Here is a 23,918-nt window from a genome sequence, read left to right as displayed (position 1 = left end):
ATTTACACAGTTGTTATTATAAATTATTATTTATAATAATTTAAAAAATTAATATTATTTATAAATTTTTTAGATCAATGGTCTTCAAAACTTTAAGGCAATCATAAATTATATTAATTTTGCACACAAACTTTGGTTTGAATTTGTCATTTTTCTCATTTATGTCATTCTTTCTTAAAAATGATGAGGATAGAAATACAGAATTGTGAGAAGAGAATAAAATAAAATAAAAAATATAGATGATAAAAAGTTGTTAGGAGAGAGTAAATAAATAAATAAAAAATTAACTTTTCACACCCCACACAATCATATAATTAAGAACTTGTTTTAAAGGATAATACATTAATTTAAAAAAATAAACCTTTATAATGGTAAAGAAAAGACAGTGTAGAAAAAATAAAATAATAGATGTTAGGTAATTATATAAATACAATAATATAAAATTCGTCACCATAAAAAATAGTTGGTCAATATCAATGATTCTATCACATTTTATGTTTTACCATTGTTCAAATTAAAGGAAATTCTGGTTCTTATTAAAATCATACATATAATATTTTTTTAAAAAAAATATATTATTACAACAATATATGCACTAAGATTGATTTTAATTGGTTTTATTTTATGTATAATAAAAACGGGATATTAGGACTGTCTATAAACTTTATTTAATAATATATAATATAACTAATTAATGAATAATTCAAATATTAAATACACATATCTACAATTATATGTTGCATATATATCTTTCTCTTCTTTAATTTATTTTTATTACATCATAGAAATAATATTTTTGGTTAATATATTTTTCACTAAATTATTAATGTACCTTGATGATTTCACAATTCCACTAACATCTTTAAGAATATGAATTCTTCTCTTCGTGGAAGATTCAAGCCAAACTAATCCCACTACCGTATACAAGTCACAATAAAGGAAATCCAAAAGAAATATTATAAAAAATTATCACAAAATCAAATTTAAAAGAATCTTAGGCACGACATAATATGCATTGTTAAAGCAATTCTAATATAAAAGATTGAATAGCAAACTAGAAAAGAAAAAAGAAAAAGAAAAATATTGTAATAGAAAATTATGTGATATAAATATAGTTGGTTATTAATTCAGATTTTATTATTATTAATTCAGATTTTATTACCCTTAAACTATTTTACCGTTATATTGCATTAATGGTCAATTTACAGGTCTGTTAGTATTCATAGTTGATAGCTTCCAGTAATTATTATATATATGATTGAGTGAATCAAAATATATTTTGTGCAATTACGTTCTAACAGTTGCTACAACCTTTTGCCTTCTCTTATTTACTTCAATTAGTTCCTACAAATATAAAGTAATTTCTAACCAAAATATAGAAACAAACTGCGGTGGTGGACGACACTCAAAACTCACTAATTAAGTGATTATAAACATTATTAATATTATTAATATTATAAAAATTATTAATATTAATATCAATATTATCATTAATATCAATATTATTATTATTATTACAATTATTAAAATATTCTGTATGCAATACTTTATATACGAATACAATCTCTATGTAATTATTTCCGCTTCATAGCACTAAAATAACATACTGATTAAATCTATATGTAATCACTTTTGGATTACACACGGAAAAATTCGTATGTAACGTCTATTTACATATTGTATTAAATCCGTATGTAAATATTCGTATGTAATCAATTTTGGTTTACATACGCAAAAATCCATATGTAATCACTTTTATTCTTACATATAGAAAAATCCGTATGTAATGTCTATTTACATACGAAATTAAATCCGTATGTAAATATCCGTATTTAATGCTTACTTTGCATACAAATTCAAATTCGTATGTAATAATCGGTAAGTAAATGAACAATTTCTTGTAGTGAATTTGAATAGATTATAGGCGATAATGATAAAGCTTCAAACGCATGAAGAAGAGGTAATGATCTCCGGCTTTGAACAAGGAATGATGACAAGACCGTTCTGTGACTCGCTAATCAGGAATCCGATGGAGACATTTTCCAAGATATGTGAACGAGTTGTCACTCACATCGAGACAGAAGAAGCAGTGCTCAGGAGGAACGAAAGTTGGCATTCAAGGAAACCTAGATCTAAGAAGAACAACCGAGCTTGACCCTTGCGGGTTAACGAAGCCTCTGCCGAGAAGAGAACGGAGTGGAGGTACATTCCATGTGTGGCCAAGAAAGATGAGACCAAGATGATGGCCAGGGAAGAGTCAACAGCTTGGCCCAGGTTCCGAGTATCCTATAAAGAACTTTTGAGTATGCCAGGGGTGGTGAACAAGCTAAAGTTCCTCCATAAGAAAATTGGAATTTGGGATCGCGGAGGGATACCTGGTGTGAGTTCCACAAAGCATTTGGGCACGACGTCGAACGATGCATGGATTTGGGCCACTAGTTGGCTAGTTTAGTAAGAGAAGGATTCTTGAAGGAGTATCTCGTGGATAGCCAAGAAGAGCCAAAGGGAGAAAGTGCTGTCAGGGACCAAGTGCACGAGGCATCGGTCCATGGAGAGCTGAATACCATCTCGGGATCTATGTGAAAAATAGGAAATAACATAAGACATTATGGTTAAATTGTATTTTAAAACTTTTGCAACTTTTTGTTTGTAAAATATGTGCAAGCATTATTATACGACACTGAGATGAACATAAATAGAGTATAAAACAATTTCACTAGTTTAGTTTTACATTTTTCCTTCCTTCTTTAGTTAGTTAAACAATTATAACATGCAATATAAGAGTTTAAAGGAAAGAAAAGATACTCAGTATTTTTATATCGGTTCGTCTAATCACATAGACTACATGCATTTCTTGACCAACCAATCAAGTTCCACTAGACATACTCATGTTATGAAGTACAAACAAGTATTCTTTCCCATGTCATTTCTGTAACTAACAAGTATTCTTTCCCAAACCACTCCTGACTCAAACACGAGTATTCTTTCGATTCCTAGACAGTCCTAGCTGACTTTGCTTTCAAGTTTTTTTTACACAAACCATTTTTGGCTTAACTAAGTATTCTTTTGACATACCATGCATGGCCTATATAAACACAGAGGTTTGAGTGATAAAAAATCACTATCTTAACCCACTAGAGAGGATAGTCTTTTGACATGTACAAAGGTTTGGCTTTCTCAACTAGTTTGATGATGTGAACACAAATTGTGTTCTTACAAAGCTTTAGCACACAAGAAATATTTTAGTAGAGTTATAACTCTAGAAAAATTATATTATCTCTTATCTTCTTATTCTAAAAAAGTCTTTATATTGGCTTGAGAAGAGATGATCGTTGTAAACCTTTTTTTGCCTATTGAGTAGCTTTGAATTTACTTGGAAGTCGTCTTTTTTCCTTCTACTATTTTCTGTGGGGCTTTGAAGTACAAAGACATTTAATATGCTTCATTCAGAATTAATTTCTCCTTTCTTTTTTACGTAACTCCTATAATAGTTGGCAGTACTTATCCCTTTAGGTTGTGTACCTTTATACTTCTTTGAGTGATAAAAGCGCACATTGTAATGGCTGGATAGCTTAGCCAAAGTTGACATATGCCGTGTGAAATAAAGTTAGCAGACATTTCAGCTTTAAGTAGAACTTCAAGAGATATTTAAATATGACTTTGAACTTGGGTGCGAATCTCTTGATGATAGACGATGAAGACTTTTTTTGCATCTTTAGACTCAAGCTTTGGAATATTATTCATGTGTTGTCACCTTGAAATCTCAGTCTGTACTTATCGTCTCATTCATCTTCAAATAACTTATCAGAAAAAGTGAAACTTGACATAGTTTTCTATTGTCTCTCAAACGACGCACATGCATACATGATCTGGTCAGTGTTTGTCATATGCAACTACTTCATTTTTTCAAGATCTAAGCTTGTTGTATTTTAAGTTCTAAATCAAAACATATAGGATGTTCTATTTTGCTTTAATAATATTGTATGAAAGATGTTCTCTCTTTTAGATAAATGTTGCGGACTAGGGTTACTACTAAGGAGTCTTCTTACCATGAGAAGGTCTCCTTCACAAGGATAGGCATCCTCACTAACATGCTCATGCTCATTGGATTCCTCACTTTCACTAGTGGATGATGATTTGGCTTGACTATTGTAGATGTCTTTATCCCTTAAGATCCTGGTGTTCTTGATAGGGAATTGAGACGGAATGTGACCTCAACCTAAACACTTAAAACATTTAATTTCACTAATTTCTTCGACGATTCTTCTTTAGATTTATCCTTGGAATAACTATCCTCACTTGTAATCTTTCTTTGAATAAAAGCTAGAGTGGGACATATCTTTTGTAAGAACTTTTTCTCAAATTTCATTGTTTTACCTTAATACATAATTGAACTAGATCATTCAAAGTTTGACAAGGTAGAAGTGACACTATAGCCCTCATCATGTACAACTCAATATTTTTCCTATATGATACCACAACAACGGTAACTTCCACTTCCATGTCCAAGCTTGGTAAAAATATATATTACATAGTTTTTCCACTAATTAACCAATATAATAACTTCCTCACAAGTATTAAATTAAAAAATGTATCGTTTACAACAATTAGTTTTAATGACCGATGTTATTGATATAATATTACATTGATTCCTTCCATAACTGATATAATAAGCAAGTCACATATTACAATTATACCACTATGTTTCATTTTATACTAATTCCAAAATAAATAATGTAATATCTTAACGTAAAAGTCAAATTTACACTAATAATTTAATATTATCATTTTGATTCCTAAACTCAAACTCAAATAAATGTGAAGTTGGAAGATAAACCTATAACTTCCACTCCAAAGAATTTGAAACTATAAAAGCATGATATTTTTTTTAAATAAGGCAATTTGTTTTCCATGGGTTGTGATGATAGTGAAGTTGGGGTGTACTTTTGTGTCCTAAAAAATATGTGGTATGATAGTAGTTCCCTTCTTGGTGAAATTGAAGCACGTGAAAGAATGAGTTTGGAACTTCTTTATTGAATTTTTTTTACTTTTTACATTAGCACATATTCTCTCCTAAATTGCCAAATGCTTATGAATAATATTAAAAACCTTCCTTTACTACTTGGATTATTTTGGATACCAATGTTTTATTTTCCTAACCTAAACCTAATTACATATGACCCTTTCAACTTGTTCTTTTGAAACAAAAATTCTTATTACTCAATCTCATTTGTATGAAGAAATTTTAACACCTCACATACATATATTTTTCTCTCCTAAAAACAAATAAAATTATGCAGGCGTTTAAAGGAAGAGGAATATTGTTAAATTGATTCAAAAAGAAAAAAAAGGGAGAAGAAACTTCTGGTCTTCAACAAAAATATTTAAGTACAATTATAAGATATTTGACAGAGAAACACGAATACTAAAGAACAAATTCATATAAAATATTATAACACTATTTAGTCATAACTCAAAATTTAAAAATAATAAATATATAAATTCTTTTAATATTTGTCAACGTTTTCATTTATATTCAACTTCAAATTTAAAGTAACGTTTTGATTCCTAAAACAAAGTATATTAAATAAGGGTATATTTAAACTAATTTTTCCTAAAAGATTTCTATAAAAATAAAATTATTTTTTATTTGGTTATTAAAGAAATATTAATTATCAAATTATACACAATTATGTATGTAATTGTAGGGATATCATGTGCGGAAGCGTGATAATTTCAACCAATGATTATGAGAAATTAAAGTAACAAGTAAAGTGAGAATGATACCAGAATTTTTAGGAGGAAAACCCCTTTAAATAGAGGTAAAAAACCACTGGCGAGAGAGCCAAAACTTTCACTATAATATTACTGGGAGTACAATGAATTCCTCTCAGACTAATAGATAAATAGCCCTAAAACAAATCCTCTCTATATGGGTTAAACACTTACACCCAATAGCAGAAATAGAGAGCATAGGAAAAGAGAGAGGAAAAGTGTGTGTTGCTTGTTTGAAGGAAGCCACTATATAGTGGTTATAGGAGACAATAATAAATACAATTAATGGTAATTAATCTCCCATTGATTGCAATTGATTGTAGCAATTAACCTCCCATTGATTGCAATTGATTGCGGCAATTAATCTCCTATTGATTGCAATTGATTGTGGTAATTAACCTCTCAATTATGACAAGAAAACGGAAAGGTGAGTCATAAACCCACAAATCTCCACCTTGACTTGCCTTTGACTGCAACACTCTCTCGCCATGAAGCCTTGATTAAGTATGGATAATACCAGCTAAGTTCAGGCAATGATCGAACTTAGCCGATGGAAGTGGCTTGGTCAACATGTCTGCAGGATTTTCGGTCGTATGAATTTTTTCAACAATTATATCTCCTGTATCAACAATGTCTCGGATAAAATGGTGTTTAATTTCAATGTGCTTGGTCCTTGAGTGATACTTACTGTTCCTGGTTAAGTGAACAACACTCTGACTATCACAAAATATAACAAGAACATCTTGTTGAAGACCAAGTTCACTTACCAAGCCTCGAAGCCATATAACCTCTTTCATACCTTCTGTAGCAGCAATATATTCTGCTTCAGTGGTGGACAAAACCGCAATGGCTTGAAGTGAAGAATACCAGCTGATAGCAGACCCACATAGGGTAAAGATGTAAGCTGAAAGTGACCTTCTCCGATCTAAATCACCACCATAGTCAGCATCAACATAGCCAACTACTCCTCCTGGATCGGCTCTATGTTGATCAAATACCAAACCAAGATCTGGAGAACCTTTCAGATAACGAAGTATCCATTTAACGGCTTCCCAGTGTGCCTTGCCTGGATTATGCATGAACCTGCTAACAATGCTAACAGCATAAGCTAAATCAGGTCTAGTACATACCATTGCATACATGAGACTTCCAATTGCATTTGAATACGGGACATGTGACATGCGACTTTTGTCCTCGTCTGATTTTGGACACTGATCTGATGACAACTTGAAGTGGGCGGCAATTAGAGTATTAACAGCTTTGCAGTCTCGCATTCCAAATTTGTTAAGCATCTTAAGAACATACTTCTTTTGTGATAAAAAAAGTTTTCCAGCTTGAAGATCTCTGTTGATCTCCATTCCCAAAAATTTCTTGGTAGGACCTAAGTCCTTCATATCAAATTCACTGCTAAGCTGGGCCTTTAACTTGTTAACTAAAGATTTATCTCTTGCAGCAATCAACATGTCATCAACATATAACAACAAGTATACAAAAGATCCATCAGATGTCTTTTGAAAATAAACACAGTTATCATAGCTACTTCTGGAGTATCCATGTCCAACCATGAAAGAATCAAACCTCTTATACCATTGTCTTGGTGATTGCTTCAAGCTGTAAAGAGATTTTTTCAAACGACATACATGGTCCTCCTTTCCAGGTACAACGAAGCCCTCAGGCTGCTGGATGTAAATCTCTTCCTCAAGATTACCATGAAGAAAAGCAGTTTTCACATCTAACTGTTCGAGCTCCAAATCATACAAGGCAACTAAAGCAAGTAATATACGTATTGAAGTATGACGAACAACAGGAGAAAAAACTTCATTAAAGTCAATACACTTCTCTTGATCAAAACCTCTTACAACAAATCTTGCTTTATTCCTTGTACTCTCAACACTAGGGATCCCTTCTTTTCTCTTAAAGATCCACTTGCAACTAATGACTCGTTTTCCTTCTGGTAACTTCACCAATTCCCATGTTTCGTTTTTTAAAAGACTCTCAACTTCTTCTTGCATAGCAGCAATCCACTTTGTTGAGTCGTCACCAGAGATAGCTTCAGAGTAATTTTTGGGTTCACCTTCTTCACCCATCTCTTGTGCAATAGTTAAAGCATAAGCAATGTTGGCTGATTCTGCAATTAATCTTTGAGTTGGTTTTCTTGGTCTCTGTTGTGGAAGTTCTTGAGCCATAGACCATGGCTGTGGTAATCCTCGTTGTTTAGGTGGACATTGCTCATGTGGACTCAAATGTTCATTTGTACCATCAATAACAATGACTTGATCACCTTGAGTACTGGAGGAATTGGGAACGTCTTCCTCATGAGCGGGTGTTTTAATCTCAAACTCCACCTTCTCTCGAGCATCTTCCTGGTCACCTGAGCAAACTTCTTCTGGAATGTTGCAATCAATGGATCTGTTAGGAGAGCGGTTTATCAGATAACATGCCGTTGAAGCCGCTTCAGCCCAAAAAGATTTGCTCAAACCAGAATGGGAGAACATGCAACGAACACTCTCCAAGATAGTTCTATTCATTCTTTCTGCAACCCCGTTCTGTTGTGGAGTACTTGGGATCCGAGTGAATGTAATCTAAGGTACCTTTGGTTCTGTGTATGGCTTTAGAAAAACTAACATTTTTCTGCTTACCAAAAATGCAATGTTCACAGAAATCAACTTTTCCAATACAGTGGTTACCAAGGTGACCCTTCTTCTTGAGGATTAGAATTCCCTTCTATCTCATGTGGCCTAATCTCATATGCCACAACTTGGTGTTATCTTTGTTGGGTGAGGCAACAACTGCAGAACCTGTAACTGTTGAACCCTGCAGCACATACAAACTATCACATCGAATTGCCTTTAGTAAAGTGCTCCTTTAGACACTTTTAAAATTCCACCTTCAGCTGAGTATCTACACCCATGAGATTCAAGGGTGCCTAAGGAAATGAGATTCCGTTTCAACTCATGGACATATCTGACACCTGTTAAAGTTCTAACAATTCCATCATGTGTCTTGATTTTGATTGTTCCTTCACCAACAACTTTGCATTGAGCATCGTTTCCCATCAAAACAAGACCATTATAAACTGGTTCATATGTGGTAAACCAATCTCTATTGTGAGACATGTGAAAAGTACAACCAGAATCAAGAATCCATTCATTTCTAGACCTTTGTTCAGTGTTGGAAGCTACAAAACAATCCCCATCAGATTCAGTTTCAACAATACTAGCTTCGGCAAATTTTTTTGGTTGTTTACCATTTCCCTTATCTTCTCTATCTTGCTTATTTTTCAATTTATAACATTCAGAGATCTCGTGTCCCTTTTTCTTGCAATAACGACAATATTTGGAGTTCTTGCCTCTAGATTTTGACCTAGATTTATGTTTAGTGTTCCTACCTTTCTCTTGGTTTCTCCCTCTAACTACTAATCCTTCACTAGAACTTTCAAAATGAATTTGAGTATCAAATTTTTCTTTGGCTAGTAAATTAGTCTTGACATCATCAAAGCTTAAGGTAAGATAATTATCGTATAACATAATTTCTTTGAATTGTCGATGCGAGGGTGGTAGAGAAACAATAAGTAGAACGACTTTATCCTCATCATCAATTTTAACATCCAAATTTTCCAAATCAATTATGATGGAATTAAATTCATCAAGGTGATATTGGATGGGAGTACCTTCGGACATTCGGAGTGTAAAAAGTCGCTCCTTTAACCGGAGTTTGTTTGCAAGACTTTTGGTCATGTATAGAGACTCCAATTTACTCCATATGCCTGTTGTACTTTTCTCATTGATGACCTCACGCAACACCTCACAGGACAAGCATAACTGGATTGCAGACAATGCCTTTTCATTCATCTCATCCCACTGCTCCTCCGTCATAGTGGTTGGTCTCATCATTTTACCTGCCAGAACTTTCTTTAAACCATTCTGGGTGAGAACAGCTAGCATATGAACTCGCCAGATAGCAAAACTGATTTTACCATCAAATTTCTCAATATCCAATTTTGACATTATTGAACAATAGATCCTGGTTGAATTATCGAAAATCTCTGATGCCAATTTGTAGGGATATCGTGTGCGAAAGCGTGATAATTTCAACCAAAGATTATGAGAAATTAAAGTAACAAGTAAAGTGAGAATGATACCATAATTTTCAGAATGAAAACCCCTTTAAATAGAGGTAAAAAACGACTGGCAAGAGAGCCAAAACTTTCACTATAATGATACTGGGAGTACAATGAATTCCTCTCAGACTAATAGATAAATAGCCCTAAAACAAATCCTCTCTATATGGGTTAAACACTTACACCCAATAGCAGAAATAGAGAGTATAGGAAAAGAGAGAGGAAGCAAGTGTGTGTTGCTTGTTTGTAGTGTGTTACATTGCTTGAAGGAAGCCACTGTATATAGTGGTTCTAGGAGACAATAATAAATACAATTAATGGTAATTAACCTCCCATTGATTGCAATTGATTGTGGCAATTAACCTCCCATTGATTGCAATTGATTGCGGCAATTAATCTCCCATTGATTGCAATTGATTGCGACAATTAATCTCCCATTGATTGCAATTGATTGTGGAAATTAACCTCCCAATTATGACAAGAAAACGGAAAGGTGAGTCATAAACCCACAGTAATTATTGTATGATATTGTGCGATATTATGCGATATTGTACACAATTATATGTAATTAATTTAATAATTATATAATCCATGATTAGTGGATCCCTACCTAATTAGCTTGTAATTTGGAGAGAGAAAATCTCCATACACTTGTATATATTTGCTATAAACACAAGAGAATAAGAAATATTTTTTTTTCTTACCATTTTGTTATATATCATTTTCTTATATGGTATCAGAGCACCGATCTTGGTGCTCTGACAGCCTCTCCATTTTTATCCCTTAAATAAGAGATTATGTCTGCCAAAGAAGGCACCAGTAACACCGTCAAGTCGGCTGCCATGGATCCAACCAATCCCTACTATGTTCATCATTCAGACCAACCAGAACACATGTTGGTGTCGACCAAATTGAACGACGTCAATTATCAATCCTGGAAGACAACAATGGTATACACACTCATGGTGAAGAAGAAATTGGGATTTGTTGACGGTACCATAGAAATGTCGTCACAAGAAAAAGACCCATCCCAATTCGAATTGTGGAATCAATGTAATTGTATGATTCTTTCATGGTTAAGTCACTCCATCGAGGCAGAGATAGCCGCAGGAATAATTCATGCGAAGATCGCCCGTCAAGTTTGGGAAGATCTCCGCGACCAGTTCGGACAGAAGAATGTGCGAACCATTTTTCAAATTCAGAAGGCAATAGCAACCATGTCCCAAGGTACGATGTCAGTGGCTTCATACTACATCAAACTCAAAGCGTTGTGGGATGAACTCGAGCTATATCGTTCACCCATAGTTTGTAATTAGACAAAGGAGCACCAGATCGAGAAGGAAGAAGATAAACTGATGCAATTCCTCATGGGGTTGAATGATTCGTTCAAAACAATCAGGTCCAATATTCTCATCATGAATCCTCTACCAAATGTCCGACAAGCATACTCTTTGATTGTGCAAGAAGAGACACAACAATAGATGAATTCGGATCCTGGCGAGAATTTTTCAATCGCGGCATCAGTATTGGGTCGATCTGCCAATTGGAAGCAATCAAAAGGTAAGACCTGTGAACACTGTAACAAACCAGGTCACACCATAGACGAATGTCGTACTTTGAAATTTCATTGCACATACTGTGATAAAAGAGGACACACGGAAGATAGGTGTCGCATAAAAAATGGGACGTGGAACTCCAATGGGCGCCATGGCCAGCAACAACGAATAAAAAATAACCCCAAAAGCTCTCATTCATCAGCAACAAACATGGTAGATTCCTCTTCATTACCAAATGACAACAATGAGTCTGATATACTCGCTCAACAATAATGGTAAAAGTGAAGCGTTTATAAACGCTGCAGGTCTATTTGCTCATAACTCGTCTATTAATTTTGCTTTTACAAAACCATGGATTTTGGATAGCGGAGCAACCGATCACATTGCATCTGATTCACAATTTTTCACATACACTTCATCATCATTTATTTCAAATGTTAATCTGCCCACAGACTCAACTGCGGCCATCTCATCTACAGGAACGATTAAATTCAATGACAATATCTCTCTCAAAGATGTTCTCTGTGTTCCTTCTTTTAATTTAAATCTCATGTCTGTTAGTAAGATAACTAGTGCACTAAATTGTCGTGTCGTTCTTTTTCCACATGGTTGCATCTTGCAGGACTTGGCCACGGAGAGGATGATTGGCTCAGGTAAACAATACGTAGGCTTATACTACATGTCCCCTCTTCCAAACCAAACCCACACATCTCAAATTTCGACCGACCCTGATTTATGGCACAAGCGCCTCAGACATCCTCCTCCGGCTCGTCTACAACTTGCATCTTCATTACTACCTATCAATAAAAATCTCATTTCCATTCATAATAATTGTAGTGTTTGTCCCTAAATAGACAAGGCTACACTTTCCTTTAAGCACAATAAAATCTCATTCTCCATTTAATTTATTGCATTGTGACATTTGGGGTCCTCATAAAACCCCAACTCATTTTGGAAAACGTTTTTTTCTCACTATAGTCGATGACTATACTAGATGTACCTGGCTATTTCTTATGAATCACAAATCTGAAACCCAACATCTCTTAGAGTCATTCATTACATTTGCACAAAATCAATTTTAGGCATCTATTAAAACCATCCGCGTTGACAACGGATTGGAATTTATTTCAATGCATGATTTTTTTCTCAAAAAAGGTATTGAATGTCAACGCACTTGCGTCTACACTCCTAAACAAAATGGAGTAGTAGAACACAAACATAGACACGTTTTAAAAACAACACGAGCCCTCCTATTTCATTACAATTTACCCTTAGAATTTTGGGGAGAATGCGTTTTAATCGCCACAAATATCATTAATCGTTTGCCATCACCTTTACTAAAAAATAAATCACCTTTTGAGCTACTATATAATCAACCACCTTCACTTTCTCACCCAAAAAATTTTGGTTGCCTCTGTTACGCAACTGTTGTTTCACCTAAGCAAAAATTTGATCTGCGCGCCCGAAAATGCATCTTCATTGGTTATCCTCACAGTAAAAAAATATACAAATTATTTGATATAGATGTAGGTACTTTTTTTACAAGTCAGGATGTCAGGTCCCATGAAAGTGTTTTCCCATTTTGTCAACACTCTCAGACGCAATCCTCGCATCCATTACCAAATATTTTTCCCGCCATTGACATTGACTTACCCACTCCTGTACAACATTCCCTTGATCCACCATCTTCTCCTACTGAACCTCCAACAGATCAACCTTCTTCTCCCACGCCAGGAAGTCCTGCACCCATTACCGAACCTTCTCTAGCCAACCTTCATGTTCGACTATCAAGTCGCATATCAACCCCACCTTCTTGGCTTCAAGACTATGTAACGGGATCCCAAGCCAATCATTCGACCACTATCCAAGACCGGCCGAATGGAACCAAGTATCCTATGCATCATTTTCTTTCTAATTCATGATTTTCTTCTACACATAGTGCATATCTTGCTAATATCACAGCCACCAAAGAACCTCATACTTATGCTCAAGCTATCCTTGATCCAAATTGGCAAAAAGCAATGGACGAAGAGCTTTCCGCCTTGCAGCTAAATCAAACGTGGACTTTGACACCGTTACCCACTGGGCAGAAACCCATCGGATGCAAATGGGTCTATAAAATAAAGTACAACTCAGATGCTAGTGTCGACATATATAAGGCGCGCCTTGTCGCAAAGGGGTACACTCAGATTGAAGGTGTTGACTATTCTGAAACTTTTTCACCAACAACAAAATTAACAACTTTGAGGTGTCTCCTCACCATTGCAGCAACTAGAAATTGGTTTACTCACCAGTTAGATGTGAAAATGCCTTCTTACATGGTACATTGCATGAAATTATTTACATGAACTTGCCACCCAGGCATCATCGACAAGGGGAGAACATTGTATGTCGACTCAACAAATCCCTTTATGGTCTCAAACAGCCATCCCGGACATGGTTTTCAACATTTTCTCATGTGATTAAATCTACAGGATTTCAACAGTCCAAGACAAACTACTCTTTATTCACAAGACAAAATAACTCATCATTTACTGCCCTTTTGAATTATGTGGATGATATTCTCTTGACAGGAAATGATTTGACAAAAATTCAGCGTGTTAAAGACTATCTATTACAACAATTTCACATTAAAGATCTTGGAGACTTAAAATATTTTCTAGGTATTGAATTTTCCCGTTCCAAAGTTGGTATTTACATGTCACAAAAAAAATATGCACTTGATATTTTGCAGGATACGGGACTCACAGGTGCTCGTCCAGACAAATTTCCAATGGAGCAAAACTTAAAAGTCACACCAGACGGTGGAGAGTTGTTAAAGAATCTAGTCAAATACAGGCGACTTGTGGGACGACTGATATACCTCACGGTTACTCGGCCTGACATAGTATTTTCAGTTCGAACCCTAAGTCAATATATACAGGCTCCACGGAAACCTCATTTGGATGCTGCAATTCGAGTCCTAAAGTACATCAAATGATCACCGGGACAAGGATTGTTATTGCCATCTGAGAACAATTTGACATTGACAGCTTATTGCGACTCAGACTGGGGAGGTTGTCAGACAACTCGGAGATCAGTATCTGGATATTGTATTTTTCTTGGTTCCTCTATTATCTCATGGAAATAAAAAAAAACAGACAAACGTATCAAGATCATCCGCGGAAGCAAAATACTGCGCGATGACCAATACTTGTTTGGAGATAGTTTGGTTGCGATATCTGTTGCAGGATTTAAAGGTGCCATGTAACTTGCCAACTCAACTTTTCTGTGACAAAGCAGCATTACATATAGCAGCAAACCCAGTATTTCATGAACGCACAAAACACATTGAGATATAGACGGTCACATTGTGTGAGAAAAATTACAAGCCGGGATAATCAATCGTACCAACACAGTATCAGCTCACAGATATTTTTACGAAGGCATTGGGCAAGGAATAGTTTTTAATGCTGCGACACAAGTTGGGGGTTCACAAGTTGGGGTTCATGATCTTCACCTACCAACTTAAGAGGAGTATTAAGAAATAATAATTATTAAATTATACACAATTATTGTATGCAATTATTGTATGATATTGTGCAATATTATGCGATATTGTACACAATTATATGTAATTATAGAATCCATGATTAGTGGATCCCTACCTAATTAGCTTGTAATTTGGAGAGAGAAAGTCTCCATACACTTGTATATATTTGCTACATTGAGTGATGTAAATACACAAGAGAATAAGAAATATCTTTTTTTCTTACCATTTTGTTATATATCATTTTGTTATATATCATTTTCTTATATAGGTAAAATAATTTATACATAAATTAAAAATAAATTTAGAAACATACCCAATTTATACAAATAATTAGCCTTAAGTATAAATTAATTTTAATTTATATTTTTTGGATTAAATATATTTTTGTCCATAATTTTAAGTAAAATTGATGTTTTCTTCTTTATTTCGAACTTTTTACTTTTTAAGTAAATCCTTTTTGCTTCTATTTCTGGATCACGTCGTTGTTATTATTATTTTTATCATCATCACCATCATTATTATTATTGTGATTAGTAGAATTAGCATTGTCCAAAGTGGCAACGTCATTAAGCATACTAAGTGTGCGTTTAGTTGCATGTTAGATTTTCTAGAAGCACATTAAATCTTCACTTGTTTGTTGGATCTCATGCTGAGGAATTGATTCCGAATTAATGCAAATTTAAATAGGATTTGTGTTGGATAAAAATTTTATACTTAGTTTTACTATTAACTTGTTTTTATTATAAAATCATTAAAACTAAAATTATATCGCTTCAAAATAATTTTGCCAATGCTCATCCAAACACAATACTTGAATGACTCTTTGGACAAAATAACCATCTCATAATACTCCATAACCATGTCATAATATAGTTACTGAGTTACTGCGTACCAGATTCTTTTTAGAGGAAGTCTCATAATAGTAATGTAAAAAGTGACAAACTGCATACGTACACGGATTCTGTACCTGTACTACATACTTCATAACTTTTGATTTACTTTAAGCTAAAAATTTGATTTATGGCACTTTACACAAAAAAATTGGCATGTTTTCTTCTACCAAAAAAATTATCTAGCTTGATCCGGTGTTTTCCTTTTCATTTTCTTTATAAGACTATGCTACTATTATCTTAAGATGAACTTAATTTACTTGTTCATCTGTTTTTCTTCATTTTTAGTAACCAACAGTTTCTACTTTTTACTAACTTGTAATTTTTTTTTGCTTTATCTTACGGAAAACAGATTTCAGTTCCTGTTCGGGTTCAAGGTCTTGAAAGTGTGAGGCTCATTGCTGAGCATTTCATAATTTGGCTTTTCAAGAGGATGGAACTTTATGGGCATGGGGAAATAATGAATATGGACAACTCTGAACTGGAGATACTCAGCGAAGATCACAACCCATCCCTGTCCAAGGACTTTCTGATCTTACTCTGGTTTGTATATCATTCTCTAGAGTCATCTTGTTATTTTCAGCTTTTGTCTCGGTTCTTGTTATTTACATAGGGGCTGAACCCTCTAGTTATATATGGGAAGGACCTATGTAAATAACCCACTACAACATAAAATAACATCTATGTAACATCACTACCAATATTATATCTACCCCCCAATAAACTTATGGGTGAGTTATCAACCACCCGAACTTTATCTTTGAATTTCTGAAACATTGTTCTTGACAAGGGTTTAGTTAGCGAGTTGAAATTGAGACGGGAGATGAACCAACAACTGCTTATGCTAAACACGGTCACAGACGAAATGTAAGTCTAGCTCAAAATGTTTAGAACGGGAATGCAGAACAAGATTGACAGCAATATGAACAACACCGAGATTATCATAATGGATTATTGGAGTGGAAGAAGAGATGCGTAGTTCAGTCATCAGAGACTGGATCCAGATAATATCAGCAAGGGCAGCGATAATGCTTCTGTACTCAGCCTCAGTACTGCTTCTGGAGACAACTTTTTGTTTCTTTGAGGACCAAGACACAAGATTGCGACCCACAAATATGCAATATCTAGTGGTAGACTTGCGATCATCCAAGTCCGTGGCCCAGTCTGAATCACTGAAACCAGTGATAGAATAGTTTGGTGAAGGAGTTAAGAGAAGACCGTGAGTTGATGTGCCAGCCAAGTATCGCAGAATGCGTTTCACAGCTTTCCAATGATGAATTTGTGTCTTATGCATGTACTAGCAAACATGATTAACCGAGAAGGAGATTTCGGGTCTTGTAATAGTAGCATATTGCAAGGCACCAAGAATAGACCGATATAAAGTTGTATCATCGACGAAGACAGATTCATCAGCGGCAAGCCGTAAAGAAGAAAGCATTAGAGAAGGTTGGGGCTTGGAGTTGACCATGTTAGTTCGACGTAGGAGATCTTTAATATACTTTGCTTGAGATAGATGAATAGAATTGTCCTTAAGCCAAGAAACTTCGATTCCTAAGAAGTATTGCAGCGGTCCGAGATCCTTCAAGGCAAAAGATAAGCCTAACTGTTTGATGAATTCCTGCACTAAGACCAAAGAACTACCAGTAACTAAGATATCATCAACATAAATTAGGATAAGATAATGTGAAATTGAGTAAACCGTGTGAAGATAGATGTGTCACTCTTAGCAGAAACGAAGCCTAGACGAAGAAGAGTTGTATAGAGCTTTTGAAACCAGGCGTGAGGTTCTTGTTTGAGACCATATATGGCTTTATTCAATCGACAAAAAAGAATAGAGTCAGTGGAGAATCCAGGTGGTTGTTGCATGTAGACAGGAGATGATAAGTCACCATGGAGAAAGGCATTGTTGATATCAATTTGATGAATTGGCCACCATGAGGTTAGTGCAATAGTCAAGACAATTCGAATAGTGGTTAGCTTGATGACAGGGCTAAAGTATCAGTAAAATCATAACCTTTAGATTGTTGAAAACCTTTGGCTACAAGCCGAGCTTTGTAGCGTTAAAGAGACCCATCAGAGTTATATTTCAGTTTGAAAACCCACTTACAACCAACTAAATTTGCACCAGCAGACAAAGAAGTAAGAGTCCAGGTGTTGTTGTGAAAAAGAGCATGATATTCAGATTGCATTGCATGAAGCCATTAAGGATGATTCATAGCTTGTTTGTACGTTTACGGCTGAAAAGAGTCATTAGTCACAACAGTATGGAGAATTTTGGGTTTAGATATACCTGCCTTAGCGCGAGTTACCATGGGATGAAGATTGGTAACATGAATAAGAGAAGTAGTCTGACAAAGATTATTAACAGTAGATATAGGTGATGATTGAGTGGGTGTAGTTGTAGGAGAGGAACAATTAGGAACATAAACCACAGTTATAGGTAAAAAAGAAGAGGTAGAATCAGTAGTATTACTCTCATTGTGAAGAACAAAAGGATTATCATGTTTGGAAAAAAGAAACAGATATTCATTTAAAATCACATGTCTTGAGATAATAGTCTTCCTAGAAGGAGTTAGGCAAACATATCCTTTGTGTGTATTGTTATAACCAAGAAATACACACAAAGATGACCTAAAACCAAACTTATGTTGATTATAAGGTGTCAAAAGAGGATAACATGCACACCCAAAAATACGAAGAAAGGTATAATCAGGTTTAGATGAAAACAACTTTTCATGAGGACTAACATTATCTAAAACAGGCATTGGTAAAAGATTAATAATATGAACATCAGAGACAAATGCCTCACCCCAAAATTTAAGAGGAAGAGAAGCAGCAAAAAGAAGAGCCAAACTTGTGTCAGCAACATGACGATGTTTGCGTTCGACAGATCCATTTTGTTCGTGAGTATGTGGACAGGTAAATCGATGAGTAATACCATGATCATGCGAGATTTTTGTTAAGGAAATAAACTCCTTAGCATTATCAGTTTGAAGACATTTGATGAGAAAACCAGTTTGTTTTTCAGCAAGTAATTTGAAACGCAAAAAGACAACAGTAGCTTGAGATTTTGAAGTTATAAGATACAACGAAGTATACCTAGAAAACGCATCAAGAAAGGCAATGTAATACATGGATCCATCACGCGCAGTAACATGTGAAGGACCCCAGATATCAACAAAAACTAACTGAAGAGGAGCAATATAAACAGTGTGTGAAAGTGAGAAAGGCAATTGATGACTTTTGGCAATAACACATGAATCACAAAAAGAAGAACTTTTATTGCACAATATATTGTTCATTCGCATTACACATTGAACAATTCTAGATGAAGCATGACCAAGTCTTTTATGCCACAATTCATACAGATTCATAACAGAGTTGTGAGAACTAATATTCACATAGGGTAGCAAAGAGCTGTGTAATGAGGAATAACATATAAGCCATCACATATGTTTCCTTGGAGAAGAATGTCCTTGGTAGCCTGATTTTTGACAAATCACTGATTAGGATAAAATTCAAAGAACACATTATTATCGCATGCAAACTTAGAAACACTAATAAGATTTTTATTAATGGAAGGAACGTTCAAAAGGTTATGTAGACGAAAGGAAGCATTAGAATCAGAAGAACACAGAGAAACAGAACCAAGATGCTGAATATTCATACTTGACCCATTTCCCAGTTACAAAAATAGTTCATTTTCTTGGAGGAGACAGAGGAATCATGCGTGATATGATGAGTGGCACCGCTATCAGGATACCACAGAGGGTCAGTGACGATGGAAGGGATTCCCAAAATTGACGGTTCAGGGTCACCTACAGAGGAAGGCTGAAAAAAGGGCAGTATTAGCAGAAACACTGGATGGTAAAACAGGAGCAGACCTGTGCCAGTAATGAAGAGCAGTGTGGCCAAATTTGAAACAGAGTTGACATTGAACCCGAAGAGGTTGAGAAGAAGAGGAATCGGAAACCCCACTCCAAGAATTCTTTTGTGAATCCCGAAACTATGGTTGTCGTTTATTGAAGGAATGACGGGCAGAGCCACGGCCGCCACACAAATTGGTTCCACGAAACGGAGATCGTGAAGGGACCGAAGGGTTCCATTGAGTAGATGCAGTATTAGCTTGAATTAAAGGATGATCAAGAGACTTATGTTTGTCAAACCTCTCTTCTTGAGCCAGGAGTAATGCTTCAATGTCCTCAATAGTGTAGGGATCAAGACGGGACGTGACAGAGGTGATGAACGAATCATACTCCTCTGGAAGACCATCCAAGATGGCTTCAAGATGATCTTCTGTGGAAACATTGGAGCCAACAACCGTAAGAGAATCGATAAATCGCTTGATATCAAGAAGATAAATGCTGATAGATCGATCTCGCTTAAGAGTTTTCAACTGAGTTTTGAGCTTGCGAACTCTCGCACGGGTATTGGACGCAAAGTAGACATTCAGCTTGTCCCAAATTTGATAAGCCGGTCGTAAACCGACCATTTTGGTTAACAAAGAATTCGACATAGAAGCCAACAACCAAGAAACCAGAAGATTGTCTTGTTGTTTATGTAGAAGAAAGAGAGGATTAGGGTTTTCTTTACCAGAAGAGAGAAACGACAGAGGAGCGAAAGACGATTCCAAAAAATTGAGTAAATTGAGACCTTTGAACTGCGCAAGAACCTGTTGACGCCAAATTAGGAAGTTGTCATCGGCGAGTTTCAGGGTGAGAGATGTCGGAAAGGTATGAAGTTGAGAAGGGGGAGAGGAAGAGGATGATGGGGTTTCTTGATCGGAGGTAGAAGAAGACGAAGAAGACATGATCAAATTCAAGAAAAAAATGAATATGCTCTTGATACCATGTAAGAGTAGAAGAAGAGTAAAGGTGAAAGAGTGAAAGAATGTATTATTCAGTAAATAGTATATTTACATAGGGGTTGAACCCTGTAGTTATATATGGGAAGGGCCTATGTAAATAACCCACTACAACAGAAAATAACAGCTATGTAACAACACTATACCAGTATTATATCTAACACTGATATATTTCTGAATAAATGATATATTTTGGTATGTGTACAAACTGATGCATATTTCTGTATAAACCAAGAATATGACATTTCAAGATTATTTTTTGAACCCACTCTTAAATTCTATACCAAGTAGCAAGTGATAGAATGGGTTGATTTTTTGTGCTGCCACAACAAAAGCAAGTAAAGTAGTATATATGGAATATTTTTCATAGAAAGCTATGTGAGCTTCATAATAATTAAGAAATTGGATGTCTTCTCTTTGACACATGAAAACAAGGATGTCATCATCATTTGTTGGCTTCATCTTCAACTATGTTGTGTTCTATAATTTTTCTTAGTAATATCTTGTTCTGTTCTTGCTGCCATTTGTTTTAGTTGTCTATATTATTTTTAATGCTTGCACAGGTCTGTAAATAGAGTTTTTCATATCCTCGTAAAGTCAAGTTTGAGGATCTTTTATCCCCTTCCGATCCTTTTATTTTCCTTGAGCATTGGAAATGAAAACAATTATAAAATAAAATATTTTTTGTTTTCGCAGATAATTATAAAATATCACATTTCATATTCAGACTTACTTTTGCTTTTAAAGACTTGGGTAATAAACAGTGAAAACAAAAGAATTAGTTTTCACCATTACCAATACACTATACGTTTAAAACAAGAACTATAGTGAAAACAATATGGTTTTTTTGTTATGATTCATGGACATAGGAAATGAAAAGAAACCTTTATCTCAAACCAAGTAGATCCTTAATTACTGAGACAAATTTTAGGGCGATATATGAATATTCCTTTTTATAAACTTGTGTGATTTAGAATCAGATGTATGGTTTAGAATGCAGCCATATATCAGTGTTATAACATGTGTGTGATCAAAAGTTTTGGTAACAAGGCATGTGTATCTTATTCTTTGCTGCATGTGTTATGTTTAAAGTATAATTATTATCTTTATTGTCATTCATGCTATGTCTAAATTATTTTGATATAAATATAGAAAATTTAAAAATTGTAACTAAAAATTATCTACATCTTAATATAAAAGTGATAATATATAACTTTTTTTAAAAATTTAAAAACTAAGAAACTCTTATAAGAATGATATTAATAAAATCTGAAAAAAAAACAGTGTTGTTATTTTGAGAAGATATATAAAAAAAATCATGGAATATAGTATTTTAAAAAAATTATATAATGTTTAACTAATTAAACTTCATCCATACTTTATGTTTATATCATAAATTTATTTATATATAGGTATATAGGTATAAGCTAAAAATAGATATAGAGAGGATTATCCAAACAACATAACATCATAACATGTTTAGATATATTAATAAAATTATTTCAACATATATTAGGTATAATATTTAGTAACACACTTTACAATAAAAGAATCCTTAGCTTTTTCAAAAACCACAGGTTATAAATTGAGATCATTTTCATGTTCTCCACAAATATTGATAATGAATTATCTTAATATTTTAGTTTTGGTCTTTTTATTTTTCCATGGTTATGCTGATGCTTTTGACTACTGGAAGATTTCAGAAATTTGGCCAAGAGGCCTTTGTTATGGTAATGGTTTATGTGTGACAAAAAAACCAAAACAATTGTTGTTCACTATACATGGTTTATGGCCATCTAACTTCTACCGGAAAGGACCATCTTCCTGCACAAATGAAACTTTGGATCGTTCTCAGGTAAGATTTGTATTTCTTAATAATAGTATTTTGATATAATACTGGAAAGTGATATTTTTTGTTTATTTTATTAGATAACAGACTTAGATGCTGACCTTGTACAAGTTTGGCCAAGTTATTATCGTGATGGTGATGAAGAATTTTGGAGACACGAGTGGGAGCGTCATGGAACGTGCTCTAACCTGCAACGATTTGATTTCTTCACATTGACCTTAGATATCTACGCAAGGAACAATCTGACAGAAATACTTGAAAATGCGGGTATAGTACATGGTAAAACATATAATATAAATATTATCACCTCAGCCATACGCACAGCATTGGGTGTTAAACCGCAACTAATCTGTAAATATACTACATCTATTCTAACTGAAATAAGGATCTGTTTAGACAAAAGTATTATGCCTCAGTACATCAATTGTGATCCACCACCACCACTAGTAGCTTGCCCTAACTCTATAAACTTTATTTAATAATATATAACTAATTAATGAATAATTCATATATTAAATACACATATCTATTACGAAGTGGACTTTAAGCCTAACTCAACCCCATAAAACCGGCTCATAGGGGTGAGGTTTGCACCCACTTATATACAATGAAAGACTCTAATCTCTAGTCGATGTGGGATCTCCAACAATATCTACGATTATATCTACGATTATATGTTATAGCTTGTTTTCTGTTGGGACTTGGTATGTACCCTCCCTATTGTACGTCACTCATAAATAAACACTTCTATTCTGTTGCATATATATCTTTCTCTTCTTTAATTTATGTTTATTATATCATAGAAAAACTATTTTATGTCTATTTCAATAATTATTAATTCATATGGAACCTGCTTTAATAATATTTTGGTTAATATATTTTTCACTAAATTATTAATGTACTTTGATGGTTTCACAATTCCACTAACATCTTTAAGAATATCAATTCTTCTCTTCGTGGAAGATGCAAGCCAAACTAATCTCATAATCGTATACAAGTCACAATAAAAAAAAATTCAAAAGAAATATTATAACAAATTATCACAAAATCAAATCTTAGACACGACATAATATGCATTGTTAAAGCAATTCTAAAAGATTGAATAGCAAACTATAAAAGAAAAAATAAAAATAAAATATTGTAATAGAAAATTATGTTATATAAAAATAAAGTAATTTCTATAAACCAAAATATAGAAACAAACTGCGGTGGTGGACGACACTCAAGACCAAGTACTTTAAGTGATTATAAACATTCTTAATATTATTAATATTAATATTATTATTATTATTATTATTAATATCAATATTATTATTATTATAATTATTAAAA

General features: G+C 34.2%; 1 protein-coding gene across 1 annotated transcript; it reads left to right on the top strand.

The window, feature by feature from the left end:
• The first annotated feature begins 22,358 nt into the window (after positions 1 to 22,358).
• Positions 22,359 to 23,065, top strand: LOC150027899 (uncharacterized). The gene is made up of 2 exons (XM_090300945.1): positions 22,359 to 22,592; positions 22,667 to 23,065. Exons 1-2 carry the CDS (start codon positions 22,359 to 22,361, stop codon positions 23,063 to 23,065), a joined length of 633 nt encoding a protein of 210 aa, XP_090157071.1.
• The last annotated feature ends 853 nt before the right edge of the window (positions 23,066 to 23,918 follow it).

The sequence above is a fragment of the Phaseolus vulgaris genome, chromosome 4 (genome assembly GCF_051622355.1).
Source record: "Phaseolus vulgaris cultivar YP4 chromosome 4, ASM5162235v1, whole genome shotgun sequence".
Classification (NCBI taxonomy): domain Eukaryota; kingdom Viridiplantae; phylum Streptophyta; class Magnoliopsida; order Fabales; family Fabaceae; genus Phaseolus; species Phaseolus vulgaris.
This window is presented reverse-complemented; position numbering and strand designations above follow the sequence as displayed.

Coding starts and splice junctions, on each gene's coding strand:
- LOC150027899 (XM_090300945.1), top strand. CDS start 22,359: ATGAATTATCTTAATATTTTAGTTTTGGTCTTTTTATTTTTCCATGGT. Junction 22,593..22,666: donor AAACTTTGGATCGTTCTCAG/GTAAGATTTGTA, acceptor TTATTTTATTAG/ATAACAGACTTAGATGCTGA.